The sequence below is a fragment of the Equus asinus genome, chromosome 17 (assembly GCF_041296235.1).
Source record: "Equus asinus isolate D_3611 breed Donkey chromosome 17, EquAss-T2T_v2, whole genome shotgun sequence".
NCBI classification, from domain to species: domain Eukaryota; kingdom Metazoa; phylum Chordata; class Mammalia; order Perissodactyla; family Equidae; genus Equus; species Equus asinus.
The window spans coordinates 35,955,611-35,973,665 of record NC_091806.1 but is presented as its reverse complement, the minus strand read 5'-3'; the positions used below and the strand labels follow the sequence as shown (position 1 = coordinate 35,973,665).

The following is an 18,055-nucleotide window of genomic DNA, read 5'->3' as shown; positions in this document are numbered from 1 at the left end:
ACAGAGGGGTTCGTGTATCCTCATTTATTAAGGAAAAAAGTGTATTTGCATTTTTTCCTTAAAACTGAAAGTGCTGGACTCTTTTCAGTATCTGCTAATGTCTTTTGGGGGTGGGGAGGCAGGAGAGCAGCGCGTGGCAGGAGCTCACCAGCTCAGCTCTTGGCTGGCGGCCACCCGTGGTTGAGAGCGCCCGGCACGGCGGCTCTCCGCCTTGACCCTGGCATCCGCGCTGATGTCGCTCCCACGTCAGCGGCGCCCGCTGGCTTTCTTAGAAATACACGTTCTTGAATGAGCCGCACCCCGCACGGCCAGGTTTCCTGGGGCCACGCTGTCGTGCGACCCTGAGGGCCTCGCGGCTGGTGTTAAACACACAGCTGCGTTGCCATCTCAGGGGTGCAGTTACGAGCAGCCCGCTCGCGCTGAAGGGGTGACGTGGGGCTGGGAGCCCAGCCCCTGCTCGTGGCGCCAGGGCCGGGGGCTCTGTTCCGCTCTCCACTTTTCACGTCTCCGCCAGAAGGTTTGATTGGTTTCCTAATCTTTTTAATTGGTAACTTTTAGACATACGCCAAAAGGAAGTCAGCAAGGAATTTTCTCATTGATACGCGTACTCCTTGACGTTTCATCTCAGTTCTCAAGCAGCTACAGCGCAAGGGGCAGGGAGGCAGGGCTGGGCCTCAGGACGCAGGTGTGTGCCGGGCGGCCCGTCCTAAGGCTGATTGTCCTGTTTGTGCTTCCTTTCCAGTTTACCCACACTACTTCTACAGATGACCGCGCAGCGCTCGGGACCCGGCGAAGACGGCCTTTCAGAATTCAGTGGATCTGCAATCTGTTGATACTTGTTATATGGACCCTAAGATATTTTATTACAGAGTTTTTAATTAGTGAAAAATTCACGAATACCATAGAGAAAATATTTTAGAATTTAATGTTTCTTATATTTATGTAAACGTATGACTTCATTTATATAGTTACTTACTTTTTCATGTATATCCAGGCTATAAATATCCTTTCAAATCGATTCTGTTCTTCTATCTAATTTTAGTCTTTCAAACGAATGTACTGTAATGCTTGTATGTATAAATCCTATGAAAAGATACAGGGCTTTTGTAAATTATGCATTTATTGTAATTATCATTAATTTTTTAATAATAATCGGCGAGAGAGAAGAGGATTTTACTGCATTTGCATTTGTAAGATCATCATGACATGGTGGGCGTTATCCTGACAAATGTAACCAGCTCTACAACAATCATTTTGAAACAAGCAGACTTAATTTCAAGCAATTGCGTTTTAATGACTGACCTTACTCTACTTTTTCTAGCAAGAAATGCTTTACTCTGCAGCGTGAACAGACTGAAAGTACCTGGTGTTAAATATGAGCTTCTGATAAAATTTGGGCTGAAGGGGCCGTCAGAACTGTGAGCATCTCTGGTGGCTCTCAGTAGCTTGCAGAGCTCGTCCCTGGGGACCCGCACGAGCCCGAGCCGGGAGCACTTCTCTCGGCCGCAGGAAGGGCTGGGGGGCTCTCTGGGCTCTGCCCCAACGGGTGGACGCCGGCCCCCGCCCCGCTGCTCTTTGAGGACCAAGCAGGAAGCACCGCACTCCGCAGGGACGCCGGTGCCGGAAGAGGAAGGCGCAGGCTCCCGGAAACCAGGAAACCACGCAGTGCGACTCTACTAAAGGCCTTATTTTTTCTTATGTAAATCATCTTTTTACATTTGTTTGTAAACATGTTGAAAGGAGGGACCTAGTGGTACATTTTTAGCTTTTGACGATATAGCCGTTTTGGACTGTCTAAGTAGCAGATGTAACTTTTCCTTTTTAAATGGCACATTAAAGAGCCAGCAGGAAATGTGTTCCCACCATGGTGCGTTATTTATTATACAGCTCATTTTGTCGGTGGACGGTTTACATTCGGTTTCTGCTTTTAACTTCCCTGTACGATTCATTCGTTGTTACATTCTGTTTTCTGTTAATCTTTTGTGAACTTCCTGATTATGTAACAAAGTATGTACAGTCTCCTTTTGAACTATTTTTATCACAGTATTATTGCTTTCTTTCAATAAAGTACTGAGGCGTTTTCCACTGCCAATAAAGGATACTGAGAATAAGCTGTCATTCTGTGACAAATCGGCCGCAGCTGGCTCATCTCCGGCTCCAGGCTGATTCAGTGGCGGCAGCGTCGTCGAGTGGACTTTCTTGGGTAGAAATCAGTTGACAGAATGAAAAAGCTGGGGATGGAAGCACAGGATGGGGGCGTCCCCGCCAGGAAGCCCAGGGGCTTCCCGCCTCGGCCCCCGAGGCCCAGACCCTCTCTCGCTGAGACCTGGGGGACCAGGCCCGGGCAGCCTGGCGCTCAGAGTCACCGCAGGCCACAGGGAGGCGCGGAGGCGCGTCAGTCCATGCGCGCACTGGGGCCCTGCTCTCCTGCTGCTCCCGCCCTGGGCTGTGTCCTTCCGGTTCCCAGGGAGCCTGGTCTCGGAGCGCTCAGACGGAGTCCTGAGTCATGAAGCAGTCCGGCGCGAGAGGGGAGGGGCTGCAGGGCGGCAAGGCGCGGCGCTCGTGGCTGGCAGCGCCAGGCCCAGGGCACCCGATGCCTCAGCCCCTACGTGCTGTCGCCCGCCCTCCCGCCACCACAGTATTGTCATCAGGTCTGGGGGTGCACGATGCCCAGGCAGACCCCATGCCTCGCGCTGTGTTGGGTGGGCGCTGCTGACTGTCGCCTCGGTTTTCCTTTTCCTGTTCTGCTGTCCTTCCAGGGCTGATGGCCGCTTCTCCTGAGTGACGTCTTTACTTTATTCGGGTGAATACATTCCAGCTGGTGTCCATCAGGGCACAGCGATCCGGTGGTTTGGTGTTCTCTTGAGAGCCTGTGCTGGCTGGTTTTCCAGTTTTGTTGGGGGCAGCCTTTTCTCGGCATTTCCTCGTTCTTGGGTTCACTTAAGCGTGAGACTCAAAACCACATAGCGCTTCCCTGCTTTTTCACCCACCAGTCCGTTTGCCTGACCAAAGCCGGGCAAGCCTTGGGTAGCCTGAAGCTTCTGGAAGCAGACCAGGTCATCATTGGCTCTTTAAGTTGCAGGTGTTTGATTAAAACTTCATTCGGTGGTTCCGTTTACGCCTTTAACAAAAAGTCAGCTCAGAACGACCCAGAGAGCACAGGCCGGTGTTGCAGTAGCTCTGCTGTGCTAGGCGCACTCTCAGCCACGCCTCCCGGGTCTGCTCGCCCCACCTGCAGTGTCCCAGGGCTCGCCCGCAGTCGGTGGGGATGGGAGCCATTCGCAGGCCAGGTGTGGCCACACCGAAGACTCTCTGGACCCTTCCCACCGCTAGATCTCTGTCGAGCCTCCTTTAGCCTCATAATTGCTGCCCTTAAGTTTCTCTTTTCAAGTCTCACATCATGCACTTTAAGGTAATTGTGGGTTTGGGGTTTTCTTTGCTCTTTTGCTGGCTAAGTCCTGTGCTCATGGGGATGGGCTCCCCAGGGTCTGGGGAGGAGCGTGTCTCCCCTGTATCTCCGGCAGGTGGATAGCGAGGTGGGCGTCCGGGTGCTGTGGCTGCTGTCTTAACCGCTGACGTGTCATCGAGTGCATTCCCAAATAGCTCAGAGGCTTCTGTTTCTGACATTTCCTTAGCTTAACTCCTCGGTGAGGAGGAGGAAGTAGCCAGTGGTTTTGCAACCGCGTGTCCTTGACTCAGTGGGGCACCTTTTGGAGTCCTGTTGTTCGAGGCCAGCACTGCGTGCGCCCCTCCACCTGGCACACGCCGAGGGCACACCCAGTGCAGGGAGGAGCAGGGCCGGTTCCTTCGGGAGGCTGGCGTGGAGGATCCATCCTTCGCCTCTTCCCGCTTTCAATGCTTGTTGGCCTCCTGGGCTGTGAGCCGGGTCTCCCGTCTCTGCCTCTGTCTTCACGTGGCCCCACCCTGTGTCTTATCTTCTGTCTCTTACGAGGACACTTGTCACTGGCCCACCTAGGTCATCCGGGATGGTCTCACCTCAAGACGCTTCACTTAGTTACACCTACAAAGACCCCTTTCCCAAATAAACTCACGTTCACAGGATCCTGCGATTTGCACACAGACACATGCTTGTGGGGCCCCCGTTCACCCCATTCCACCTTTCGACATTCTGGAGAAGAGCTGCCCTGCCCGGGAGATACCCGGATGGATAGACCTGGCTCTACCCCAAGGGACCCACCCCCCAGTGGGAACATGGTGAGCCGAGAGAGGGAGCCGTGACGCCCGGGCTCCTACATAACACGTGCTTAATGTGGCCTCTCGATTCCTCCAGTGTGGACTTTGCCTCTTGGCATCTCCTTCTGGGGGATGAGAATTTCAGCTTTCCCGCACCTCCCTTTCTCCTCCCCAGCTCCCAGCAGAGCTGAATCCGTGTTCACTGTTGCCGTGAGGAAGGCTGGAGGTGTTATTCATTGCTGGGCCAAGTGGGTTACTATGATTACAACGGAGGGCACGTGTTGTGTGCCCAGTATTTACAGATGAAATGACCGTGTCTGGGATTTGCTTGACAATAATCTTGGTGGAGGGGTAGGTCAGGATATGGGTCAAACCAAATTGACCGTGTGGGTTGATAGTTGTTGAAGGTGGGTGATGGATTCATGAGGGTTTATCATAGTATTCTCTTTTTGCATTTGTGTGACATTTTCTATAATAATATTTTAATAGTTATTTTAGGGAGACCCTCTGTGTTTTAAACCCTCAGTCTTTAGATGTCTGGAAAAATTGCTTCTTGGTCCTCACTTTGGAATGTAATTTACCCAAGTTTTGAACATTAACTGCAGCCCACTCATTTTACACCACAACTCAGCATGCACGCACTACGTTTCATCCATTCTATCGTGACTCCTTTGTGACATTTTGGTGTCTTTGAAGTCAGGATGTGTCTTACAAACGATGGCATCTTAGACTTGATGAACTATGGCGTACGACAAAACTTCACGTGGGCTGCAGCTTCTCTGCTGCTCCTCCCACTGACAGGTGGGGTCTCATCCCCTGCAGCTTGGCCAGCCTCAGTGACTTGGTTGACCAAATGAATGTGGCAGATGTGTGTTAAAGAAAGTGTGTTAAACCACACCAAGGACTGTGCTGTCTTCCTTCTAACCAAAATTGCTTTGCTTAGGGGGCTGGGAAATAAAGCTTAAATAAAAGGGTAGTGAGGGAAAAATCAAATCTTTGTGGCTACTGTCAGGGCAGCTGTTAGAGACTGAATGGTGTAGATTTATATGTCCAATTTCTGTTGAATGCAATATATTCATTGAGGCTATACAATTATCTTAATCTACATCTCTAAGATCCACAGCTCCCTTAGAATCTAGGAAGGTAGCACAGTGACAGCTGTTGATATTCATCAGGTTAATTACTTCAGAATAATTTTATGTTATTGGGTTCACGGGTACCCAGAGATGTTGATCATTGAAATATTCGATTCAGGGAACAATGTAAGAAAGGGTAGTTTGAAAGCTATGTGTGTGTGTCCAGAGCCAGTCAACCTTTCCATGGCTATTAGGAACAGAGCTTAAAAATAATAAAAGCTGATTTAATTGGAACAAATGCAACCCAGCTTTAGATTTTATGTCATCCAGAGTAATGATAATGTTTATGTAATCAGATGTAATTCTTTCTCCTTCTCCTGAAATATTGAATCAGATTGTGTTGTGTGTTTAAACATGGCTTGAGAAAGTCTCAGGGACAGTGATGTGGCAGGAGTTCTTTGGTCCTTGGTCTCCTGGGATTATGCCTCTGAGATACAATCAGTGATTCAGTCCCCATAGATCTTTGGTGCCATCCAATTCTGACATAGTGATAAAGCTCTGATTTGAGTGATTCACAAGAGATAGGAAGGACAGAAAAGGACAAATTGGCATGAAATAGACTGTAAGGTGGTTTGTGGCATGCATTTTTCATAGGCAATTTCACATAGAAAAGCTTAGAGACTCGTGACCAGTGCTACCTGAGCAAAGGTAGCAGGACCTTATGAATGGTGACTTGACAAATGTGAATTATTCTTAGAATTTTCATGTTAGGGGAAGTAGGTCAATATGGTAAACATTTAGAATTTATAGACCAGGTGACAAGAAATGGCAATGAACCAGTTAGTTAATCAATGCTTATGGTGCCATTCCAGATCCAAAGTGGGACATAAGTAAAGTTTGTCCTCAACGCTCAGTATCCTTTGGCTAACTCTACTTGGGCTCTTCTCTGTCCTGGGTGATCTGACTTCTTGTTCCGATCCCTTTTCCCTGCCAGAAAAGCCAAGGGTTTATATTTGATCCATTACTTTCTTTTAATATGAAACTATCCAATGCATTATGTCAACAGCTTCAGGATGACTTTTTAAGCTATAAAAATAACCAGCAAAGCTATAGTCATGTTTTAATGACAGAAAGCTAGAAATTTGTTTTTTTCCTAGATTGACACCTGAGCTAAAACTGTTGCCATCTTTTTTTTTTTGTTCTTCTCCCCAAAGCCCCCCAGTACACAGTTGTAGGTTCTAGTTGTGAGTGCCTCTGGTTGTGAAATGTGGGACTCCGCCTCACCGTGGCCTGACGAGTGATGCCACGTCTGCATCCAGGATCTGAACCAGTTAATCCCTGGGCTGCTGAAGCAGAGCACACGAACTTAACCACTTGGCCATGGCGCTGGCCCAAGAAAGCTGGAAATTTTAAGATGAAAAATGCTTTGAATTCAATGTATATTCCTATGTTTTGCTACCCCATCAGTTTTTTCCAATAATGAGGAGTAGGGGCCCTGTAGTAGGAGAGTGTAACAGGTCATTGGGGGTTAGGGTTAGGGTTCAGGTCAGAATGTGCATAATGTAGAGCAATTTGGATGGTATTAATAATGATATTTGCCTTTCACTGAGAATTTACTATCTGCCAGGCATTGAATGTTTCACATATACCATCTCATTTTAACCCTGACAACAACTCCGTGAGATGGATATTATAAGTACCTTTTTATAAGTGACATATGACCTGTGAAGACATGAAATAATTTGCTCAAGATCACACAGTTGAGGGATGGCAGAGATAGGATTTGGACCCAAGGCCGTATGACTCTGAGGTTAGAGCATTCAGCTATAATGGTTTACTTTTACCATGCTTTCCCAGACAAAAACACTACCTTTTACTTCTTCTTCACAAACACCAACAAATTGAAGACTGGATTGTTTAGAGTTTTATCTTCTTTAACCCTTCCTCTCTCTCTCTCAGGAAGTGGGAAGTGAAAAGAGTGTAAATTCTCAATGGAGAACCCAGTCTGAGATTGGCCCTGGTAAGGCTGGACTACAAGATCAGTTCTTGAATAATGAGAATGGCTTGCTCGTTGTGTAGGATCTCTGAGGTTCTGCCTTTGTCTAAACTTATCACAAGAATGTGAATCTGGCACGTGCAGTTCTGCATAAGATAAATCCCTGTAGGCCATTATGGGAAGTCTTTCAAAGCTTCTTCATTCCTTATAGGAATCCAGGAGGACAACCATTGTGTGCCTTTGAGGTTCTCAAGAGGTCACAAGCCCATGTGGTGTTCAACTAAGCAAAAAAAATGTCTTAATCTGTGATGGGCCATTTGTCCCCATATACGGGTGCTGCATTTGCAGTGATCATGAAATCTTTCTAGAACAGGATTACAGTTTGGCATAGACAGGTCCAGTAATGTAATACATTACATCCAAATGGTTTAAGAGCAATCAATTGGGTATCTGAAGACTTATCTCTGTGATTAAGTGGATATGAGTTCTTGAGCAAATCACTCCAACTCTAGGCTTCTGTGTACTTACCTCTGGAAAAGGAGTTGGATTTAATCAATCTCTTCACCTGCGATATAGTTGTCCTGACACATTGTTACTTTGTTCTTTGAATGGAAATACATCAATCAGCTCAATCCTGTAGCACTAGTTACTTTATGCTTACCAGAAGCTAGGGTTACCAGCAACCTATTAACTTACTAGAAAAATAAATTGTTACCTAGTACGTGTAGTTGGTTTATTGATAATATATTTGAGTATATAAATAGGACTCTGTGGGAAAAATGATGAAAGGAGTCCTTGGTGATGAAGAGGTTGGAAACTCTTATTCTATTCCACCACAGAAGGCATGAGTCTTCTCTTCAGTCTCTTCACGGCTGACTTCATTTCTTGGTTCCTCAGAGTGTAGATCAAGGGGTTCAGCAGAGGGGAGATGACAGTGAAGGTGACAGAGATGGCTTTATCTGTGGGGAGGGCAGTGAAGGGCCGGGCGTAGACATAGATGCAGGGCACAAAGTGCAGGGTCACCACCGTGATGTGTGCGGTGCAGGTGGAGATGGCTTTCCTCCTGCCCTCCCCTGCCTGAGACCTCAGCATCATTAGGATGACTGTGTAGGACACAAGCAGGAAGATAAACCACAGGGTAGTCACTAAGCCATTGTTGGAAATCATCAGGAGCTCAAGTGCAAAGGTGTCTGTACAGGCGAGTTTGAGGATCTGGGGGACATCGCAGTAGAAAGTGTCAAGAACATTGGGTCCACAGAAAGGGAGGGACAGCAACAGGGAAATTTGCACGATGGAGTGGACAAAGCCCCCCACCCAGGAAGCCAAAATGAGGGCAGTGCATCGTCCCCTACTCATGATGGTGACATAATGCAGGGGCTTGGAGATGGCTACGTAGCGATCAAATGCCATCACAGAGAGAGAGAAAATATCCGCTCCACCAAGCAGGTGGAAGAAAAATATTTGCATCATGCAGGTAGTATAGGATATGGTCTTTATCTTTGACAGAAGGTCTGCATGGACCTTTGGAGCAGTGATGGAGGAGAAGCAGATGTCAAGGATGGCTAGATTGCGGAGCAGGAAGTACATGGGGGTGTGAAGGCGAGACTGACAGTGACCATGATGAGGAGGTTTCCCAGCAGAGTTGTCATGTACACAAAACACAGAAAAAGAAATAAGACCAAACTGAGATCTTGGGACTGAGTAAGTCCTAGAAATATAAATTCTTTCACCCTGGTGCCATCTCCCAACTCCATTGAATCATGTTTCTTCTTCTTTGTGTAGCTTGGAAAAAATTAAAAGTGTTATTTCAGAAAGGGTTTACTCCCCCTTAATAGATTCAGGTTTACAGTTGGGTATTAGGTCGGAAGACTAGTGAGGCATTATCACCACATGAAGACTCTTTCCAAGGTTATTGTTAACACATCCTACATGACATCTTCTTCCATAAGCATGCAGTTAATTATTGTTTTCTTCTGTAAATTATATGTATTTTAGAAAATGCATAAAAGTAATGTTCTCAGAATAGAAGTTGTAAGTATCCAAGATAAAAAGGTGAATAGTAAATAATCAGAAAGGGAATATTTTGGCACAAGGGATACAAAAATGGATGCAGTTTGGTGTGTAGATAAGACAATGCCTATTTGGTACAACTGGGGTCCTTTGAGGTTTTACACAAATGTGGGTTTTTTTCCAGACTGGGTGCTCCATTTAAATACTTTAAGAACTCCTATCTGCAAAATGATTGTCTTTGGACTGAATTTCACAGAAGCACTCCTCCCTTTTTTAGGTCACAGATTTAATGCTATGAAAAATCAGACAATTTTAAAGCTGTACAATTCTTCTTTATCGTTCTATTTTTCCTTAAGGGGATTTATTTGTTTCTTTCTTTAATATACTTTAGGTACCAAAACCCCTGGATGTTGAATAACTCCTCAACTATGAAAGAAAAGTGGTAACTCAGAGCTTCTCTTCTGTTCACTGGTCAAATTTCTTTCCTAAAAGCTATTTTTTTTATTGTGCTATCATTGACATATGATAGACTCATATGTTTGACGTGTACACTTTGATAAGTTTTGACATACGCATATACCCATGCAATCATCAATATGTTTAAGATAGTTAATTAATATGTCTTAATATATATTAAGATATAATAAGATATAAGTTAATTAATATATATTATCACTCCAAAAGTGTCCTTGTGACTCTGTAATATGTCCCCTCTGCCCCCTTTCTTCAGGCAACCACTGATCTGCATTCTGTCACTATCCATTAGTTTGCATTTTCTAAAATTTTCTATAAATGGAATCCTAAAAGGTGTACGTTCTCTTTTTGTCTGGCTTGTTTCACTTACAAAATACATCCACGTTTTGTGTGTACCAATATTTTGTTCCCTTTTATTGTACGGACGTGCCACATTTTGTTTATCAATTCACTTGTTGATGGACATTTGGGTTGTTTCTAGTTTTTGGCTATTACACATAAAGCTGCTATGAATATTCTTGTATAGGTCTTCATGTAGATATATGTTTCCATTTCTCTTAGGTAAGTACCTAGGAATGGAATGGCTGTAACTCTTAAAATTCAATAAGAAAACCAACCACCCAATTAAAAAAAAACGGGACAAATGGTTTGAACAGATACTTCAACGAGAAGATACAGGTTTAGCAATTAAGCATATGAAAAGATGCTCAATGTCATTTATCAGTGGGGAAATGTAAATGAAAGCTATAGTGAGATAACAGTGCACATTTATTAAAATGGCTAAAATAAGAGAGAAGGGGTTAATATCCAAAATATACAAAGACTCATACATCTCAACAACATAAAATCAACAACCCAACTTAAAAATGGGCAAAAGATCTGAATAGAGATTTCTCCAAAGAAGACATACAGATGGCCAACAGGCGCGTGAAAGGACTTTCAACGTCATTAGCTATCAGGGAAACGCAAATCAAAATTACAATGAGATATCACCTCTCTCCGGTCAGAATGGCTATAATTAACAAGACAGGAAACAAGTGTTGGAGATGATGTGGAGAGAAGGGAACCCTCGTACGCTGCTGGTGGGAGTGCAAACTGGTGCAGCCACTATGGAAAGCAACATGGAGCATCCTCAGAAAATTAAGAATAGATCTACCATATGATCCAGCTATCCCACTGCTGGGTATTTATCCAAAGATCTTGAAAACACAAATGCATAAAGATACATGCACCCCTGTGTTCATTGCAGCATTATTCACAATAGCCAAGACTTGCAAGCAACCTAGGTGCCCATCAAGGGAAGAATGGATAAAGAAGATGTGGTATATATTCATAATGGAATACTACTCAGCCATAAGAAATGATGCAATCCGGCCATTTGTGACAACATGGATGAACCTTGAGGTTATTATGCTGAGTGGAATAAGTCAGAGGGAGAAAGTCAGATACTGTATGATCTCACTCATAAGTAGAAGATAAAAACAACGACAAACAAACACATAGCAACAGAGATTGGATTGGTGGTTACCACAGAGGAAGAGGGGAGAGGGGAGGGCAAAAGGGATGATTTAGGCTCACATGTGTGGTGATGGATTATGATTAGTTTTTGGGTGGGGAACATGATGTAATCTACACAGTCTACGAAATATGTTACGATGTACGTCTGAAAGCTATATAATGTTATGATCCAGTGTTACTGCAATAAAAAAAGAAGATTGACATATCAGAGTTGACAAAATTGTAGAGGAACTGTAACTCTGGTGGGAATGTGCTATGATGCAACCACTTTTTATTATTATTATTATTTTTTATTGAGTTATTGATAGGTTACAATCTTGTGAAATTTCAATTGTACATTAATGTTTGTCAGTCATGTTGTAGGTGCACCACTTCACCCTTTGTGCCCACCCCCCACCCCACCTTTCCCCTGGTATCCACTAAACTGTTCTTGGTCCATAGTTTTAAATTCCTCATATGAGTGGAGACATACACAGATTATCTTTCTCTCACTGGCTTATTTCACTTAACATAATTCTCTCAAGGTCCATCCATGTTATGATGCAACCACTTTTGAAAACAATTTGTCACTTTCTTAAAATGTTAGGCGTGTGCTTACAATATAATCATTTTGCTCTTGAATTCCTTTCTTTTTTTATTTTGCGAATCCTTGGAATGGACTTAATTTCTTTCTTTGCAGTTTATCTCCTTTTTCTTACCATAATCAGAAAGAAAAGAAAGGTGAATGTCACTTCTCTCACTTTTTGGGGTGTTTTCCAGTTCAAATGAAGATATTTCTTTTCACCTAGCTCACTTTCCATTCAAGTTGTCTTTCTTCTGTATACAATTTTGTCGAAAGTCTACTTAATATGGAAAACTAAAAAAGCTACCAAGAGTTATCAGAGCATGCAGGCAGATACCTGGGGGCCTCTGGCATAGCACAGCCTGTTGCAATCCCAGCTGGGTACTTACTGCTTACGCTACAGGAGAAGTTAGTTTACCCCTTTGGCCTCAGGCTCTGCATCAGTATCTGGAAACAATAGCATCTCCCTCATGTGATTTTTGTGAGGATTAAATGAATTAATATATGCAAAAGCATCAATACTTAGAGCATTGCCTAAGCAATAGTAAGTATGCTCATACGTGTGTTACCTTAAAGTAAAACGCTGGGTTAGTAACTGTCTCAGGCACACAGCTTCTTAAATGTACTGACAATCTTTTAGAAGAGTTGTATGTTTTCCAGAATCTGTATTCTAAAACAGCTTCATCAGAACATACTTTTTTTGGGGAAAATAGGAGGTACTTTTCTTTTACTGTCAATGAGAGTGGCCCAGAGGGTGGTGACAGCGTTTGGTAGTAAGGAGAGCACTTGCTTGGTTTGGTTTCTTATCTGACAACATCTTAGCAGACCAGAGAAGTCAAGTGCTGGTCTCTGCAGTGAGAGCCATCTGGGCTCAAGTCCTGGCTTTGTCCCTGTGTGACTTGGGTAAGTGAGAGACCTCATGGAGTCTCCACTTCATCTGTGGAATGGGGATTATAGTAATACCCACCTCACAGGGAAGTTATCAGGATTAGGTGAATTAACATACATAGAGTCTCAACATACATGACTGGTTATCTGTTATGATTAGTACTATGTTGGGTAACCTTAACATGGGAGGCTCATCAGGAAATGGAGTGTGTTGAACCAAATAGTAGCTGAGCTATCAATTCTGACTAGTTAAAGTGGGGAAATAATCACCAGAAAACACCAACTCAATATACTTACTAAAGATATTGAGGAGGTCTTACCTACTTATGATATCCTTCCACAGGGACTATGGAATTGTAAATAGTAGACTATGGTCTACACAGAAGGGTAGAAGGCACAGTACCTCAGACCCCGAGTCAGTACTGTTTGTCAGAGAGGAATAGGTCCTACGTTCACAAAATACTTTTGGTAATTCAGACAACATCCTCTGCCTTCTGCTCCATGTTTCTGCTATTTTTACTCCATTTATTTAACAAATATTGATAGAAAGTTGGCAGAGTTCTAGGTTATTTGAGAGAAATGAATATAATCCAAAACCAGTGGAGAAAGAACTGAAATTTAATAATATGACATTGATGGGGACCGTCTAAAGACAGATGAGGTGTGTGTGAGAAAAGGGTGATTTCTCTCCAAGAGGCTCAGAGGAAGCTGCATGGAGGAGGTGACATTTCTGTTTGGGGCACATGGGAGTGGAGAGAATGGGAGATCTGGCTTTAGGGGACCAGTTGAATATATAACAGTTGCTGATGAGTGGGAAGTTTGGCTGGAAAGAAAGGATCCAAATATGTAGGCACGGAAAGACATGCAAAAGAAAATCATTGTTACAAAATTTTTATTGTTTGATAAATCTAAGGGAGGGTATGTAGGTGTTCACTGTATTATTCTTTCAACTTTTTTGAAATATTTTATTTTCTTTGTAGTTTTGAATTTAGCATAAGAAATACCTCTGTAGATTTCAGTTTCAAGAGATCCATCTATAGGAAGTAAGCCTGAGAAAAATCTCTTGTTTGTGCAATTCAAAGGATCCTGGAAAAAAAGAGCTTCCTCTGCCTACTTCCAAACTAAACTCATTTCTATGACTCTCCTTTCACAATATCTTCTTTGTTCATATTTCTTAGCTGTGCTGTCTGCCACTGATAGTTCAACCTGGAATGCAGCATCTTGTGTATATATTTCATTATTTTTAGTCAAAGTGTATTTATGAATCTTACAATTCCATCTAGATTTCAGTTTTTCTCACTCTTCTCTTCTCACACTTATTCATCAACACCCAGACACCATAGTCATTCACACTCATGTAGAGTTATGTGTCTTACCTAAAATTTCCAACCTCCTTCTCAAACATCTTGAATAATGTTCACACGAACCTTGGGAGTCATTCAGCTTCAGGAAATTTTGTTAAATACCCCTCTGAAGGCCAGTGATTTCAGTGGCTTCCCATCTATCTTTACGTGGAAAAAGGCAGACTCAGAGAATAATATTTCCTTGGCTCTTCCACACTGATTCACAGTGTTCCATCATATGTACCAATTTGTCAATCCCAGAACTAGTGTGAGAATTATCAGAGGGCATATAATTGGATGTGGCTGTGGAAAAATTCTACTGATGGAGAGGTGGTTTCAGTGGGAGTAATCAAGATGTGACTCAGGCACATGTCCTTAGGAACACACTTCTTGTGTAGGATCTAAAAGTTTTTAGCAGTGACAAAGAATCTCCCCTTGACCAAACTCTACTCAGACTCCCCTGAACTTTTCAACTAGGCCTCCACTTTGAGATCTCCATGCTTGTCTCTGCATTGTCCAATTTTAGCAAGAATTCTGCTAATTCAGTTTAGCCAAAATCCCCCAACCTCCATGTTGATCACCCTCAGTATCTTATCAGGTTCCTCACCATTCTCCATCCCCCAAGTGATATTTGATCACCCTGGCCTGCCTTCAGCAAGAATCCTGTTAGGTCAGCTTACCAGAATTCTACCTTACCTCTTAGTAGATTTTCTATTGGGACATAAATGCCTATTCTTAGGGATTCTGCACAACTTCCTTAGCAGTTTCACCCACGTAGGGTAATTCCTGAAGTGTGACACACAAGTATTGGAAGGAGCCATTGGACCTGAAAGGATTATGTAGACGAGAGTGAAGGAGCTCTCAATGGGCAGATGAAGAAAGTGGGTGATGGAGTTCTCACAGGACACACATGTCACCAGGAAATCCACGCTGGATCCATCAGCAACTCCTACTTGCTCGACTTTCAGAGTTTTTCACCATTCTCACCACCTCCACTGTTACTACCCTAAGTTGTGTCTTCATTATTTCTTTCATGGGACTTTTGCAGTAGCTTCTTAATTGGCCTCCCTGTTTTTGTCCTTGCCCCACCTCAGTCTATTCATAACAGTAAGCACTGCATTTCTGCTAAAACATTCATCACTATTCTGCTCTTCAAAGCCCTTCAAAATGCATCGCATCTTATTTAGGTGAAAGCCAAAATCCTCACAATGGTCTAAAAGGTCCTAAGGACCTGATCCCGTGGCCTCATTATCTCTCTGACTACAATTATTACCTGTCTCCTCCTTGCTTCCTCTCATCTTCTTATGAAGGCCTGGGCACAGCCCCACCTGAGGACCTTTGCATGTCTGATTTTTGAACTGACATTTGTACTGTGACATGAACATTTGTCTAATTTCAAAAATTTTAAGATCTAGGATCTACCTGCAGAAATGAAGGGCAAAAAAGAAAAACTTCCAAATGCTATAAATAGCAGAACCAGAAAACAAATAAAAACCAAGTTCATATATTGAATAATGTTTTGCCGTTCATGCCAACCTTTTTGAATGTATATGCGTAGTCTGAAGCAGCTTCATAGGTTTCTGTCATTTTTAGGGAGTCATGTTAACAGAAAATAATAACAAATCCATTGTTTTCTTACTCCTATTCTCCAATGATTTGAGAAACAGAAAGGAGTGAGAGGTGATATTCATTCACTGAGTTCTTTAACTCAACCATTTTTTGGTCAGTTTTCTACGTTCTACTTGCTGTGCCAGGTGCTGGGGATACAATAAATAAATTGTAATCCTACTGGGGGAATAGGAGGAAGGAGGACAGGGAATTGGAAACAAGGTCCTGAGTGTGGTGCTTGAGCTGAGCCCCGGTCGCTGAGGCAATGTCATGGAAGTGTGGTCAGTAGGTGTGGGGTTCAGAGGAAGGTCAGGATAAGGACCTACATGAGGTCATAGAACCCATAGTTACTGGGGTCCACATTCTAACTCAAGCTGTGCTGGCTTCAAAGCACTTGCATTCAACCGCTGGAGTGTGGGCTTTAGATGGAAAAATCTTCAGGTAATAGTTATTTAATTTACTCATATCAGAAAGTCAGAGGAGGAACTTAATTTGAGTGTGCTTACTTCATTAAAATGTGATTACTCCATGAAAGACCTTAGCAATCCAATGCCCAAGCTGCATTATGTTTCTCAGCTCCCTTCCTGGTAACAAGAATATAGTGGGAATGTCTGAGTATATATATATATATTTGCTTTTTCTTATTGTTAATTTTATTTAGACAACTGGAGATTTCCATGTTGTTGTAAGTAATAACCAAGAGAGGTCCCACCTTAATCCATTTTCCCCCAATGATCATTTCACAATCTATATGTATATCAAAACATCAAGTTGTACATCTGAAATAAACAACATTTGTATTTCTCAATTATATGCAATAGAGCTGAACGAAACCCCCACAACAATTCCAATGTGATAAAATTTCTGAGTGCATACATATTCTCTTTTCTTTATTTCTTCCAAGGCTTTATTGCATAAGCATTATGCAACTCTTCAGCTAACAGTTTGATTTCTCTGCTTCCTTTTGCAACATGAAACGTATCTTTTTACATTATTATTGCATGCCAAACAGAATCTTTGAAAGTCATGTGTGTCTTTGTAGAAATATCAAACTTATTTAAAAATCCTTTAGTCAATGCTGTTTATTTGATGGACATTTTCAAAGGTGGTGAGAAGGAGTGAGCGACCAGTCTATATCCTCTCAGAAGGTACACATCTTCTTCTCAGTTTCCTGATGGCTGACTTCATCTCCTGGTTCCTCAGAGTGTAGATCAAGGGGTTCAGCAGAGGGGAGATGACAGTGAAGGTGACGGAGATGGCCTTATCTGTGGGGAGGGCATTGAAGGGCCGGGTATAGACATAGATGCAGGGCACAAAGTGCAGGGTCACCACAGTGATGTGTGAGGTGCAGGTGGAGATGGCCTTCCTCCTGCCCTCCCCTGCCTGAGACCTCAGCATCATTAGGATGACTGTGTAGGACACAAGCAGGAAGATAAACCACAGTGTGGTGAGCAGCCCACTGTTGGAAATCATCAGCAGCTCAAGCACAAAAATGTCAGTATGGGCGAGTTTGAGGATCTGGGGGACATCACAGTAGAAAGTGTCAAGAACATTGGGTCCACAGAAGGGGAGGGGCAGCAACAGGGAAATCTGCACGATGGAGTGGACAAAGCTCCCCACCCAGCAGGCTACAATGAGGGCAGTGCATCGCCCTCTGCTCATGATGGTCACGTAGTGCAGGGGCTTGGAGATGGCCACATAGCGATCAAATGTCATCACCGACAAAGAACATACATCCACCCCTCCAACAAGGTGGAAGAAAAATATCTGGGTGGAGCAGCCATTGAAGGAGATGGTCTTTCTCTGTGACAGAAGGTCCACCAGAACCTTGGGAGCTGTGATGGAGGAAAAGCAGATGTCGGTAATAGACAAATTACGGAGCAAAAAATACATGGGGGTTGAAGGCACGATTCCCAGGTCATGGTGACCATGATGAGGAGATTTCCCAGTAGAGTTGTCACATACACCCACAATAGGAAAAGTAGAAGACCAAGTTCAGTTCTTGATTCTGGGTTTGGTCAAGGAAAACACATTCTTTTACCCTGGTGCAGTTTTTCAGCTCCATTGAGTCATCTTTCTCTCACTTTTGTTTCAAGCTACTTCATATCATACTTGGCTGTTTATTTTGTTTCTTTCCTAAGCACTAAGAACGCAATTCAGATTGTTCCTCCTGCGGTTGTGGTGTTTGCAATTTGTTGAGTTCTCCCAGTTTTTAAGATTATGATCAGTTTCATGATCAAATCAAAGTATCACATGAAACGTCATTGAATAATTCTTTTCCTATAAATCTATTTTTGAAAAGAATATCATTTACGTCTAGTAGTCACATTGGCCTAGCATATTTTATTTAATTAATTTATTTTGGTTTTATTATTATTTTTTATTC

At 43.2% G+C, this 18,055-nt stretch overlaps 3 protein-coding genes across 5 annotated transcripts in view; 1 reads left to right on the top strand and 2 right to left on the bottom strand.

Moving 5' to 3' along the window:
- Nucleotides 1–2,099, top strand: part of LOC123282353 (liprin-alpha-1-like) — a 113,843-nt gene extending 111,744 nt beyond the window's left edge. For all 3 annotated transcript variants that reach the window (XR_011495095.1, XM_070487878.1, XM_070487877.1), the window contains one exon: nt 743–2,099. The gene's annotated coding sequence lies outside the window, so the exon portion shown is untranslated. The remainder of the gene's footprint in view (nt 1–742) is intronic.
- Nucleotides 2,100–2,936: 837 nt separating this feature from the next.
- LOC106823272 (olfactory receptor 4D11) lies at nt 2,937–8,853 on the bottom strand. The gene is made up of 2 exons (XM_014828856.3): nt 8,249–8,853; nt 2,937–3,069 (listed from the first exon to the last, which is right to left on the bottom strand). Exons 1-2 carry the CDS (start codon nt 8,851–8,853, stop codon nt 2,937–2,939), a joined length of 738 nt encoding a protein of 245 aa, XP_014684342.2.
- A 7,947-nt stretch (nt 8,854–16,800) lies between these two features.
- Nucleotides 16,801–17,385, bottom strand: LOC139040683 (olfactory receptor 4D11-like). Its single transcript, XM_070487434.1, has one exon. The coding sequence runs from the start codon at nt 17,383–17,385 to the stop codon at nt 16,801–16,803; it is 585 nt and encodes a 194-aa protein (XP_070343535.1).
- Nucleotides 17,386–18,055: the final 670 nt, after the last annotated feature.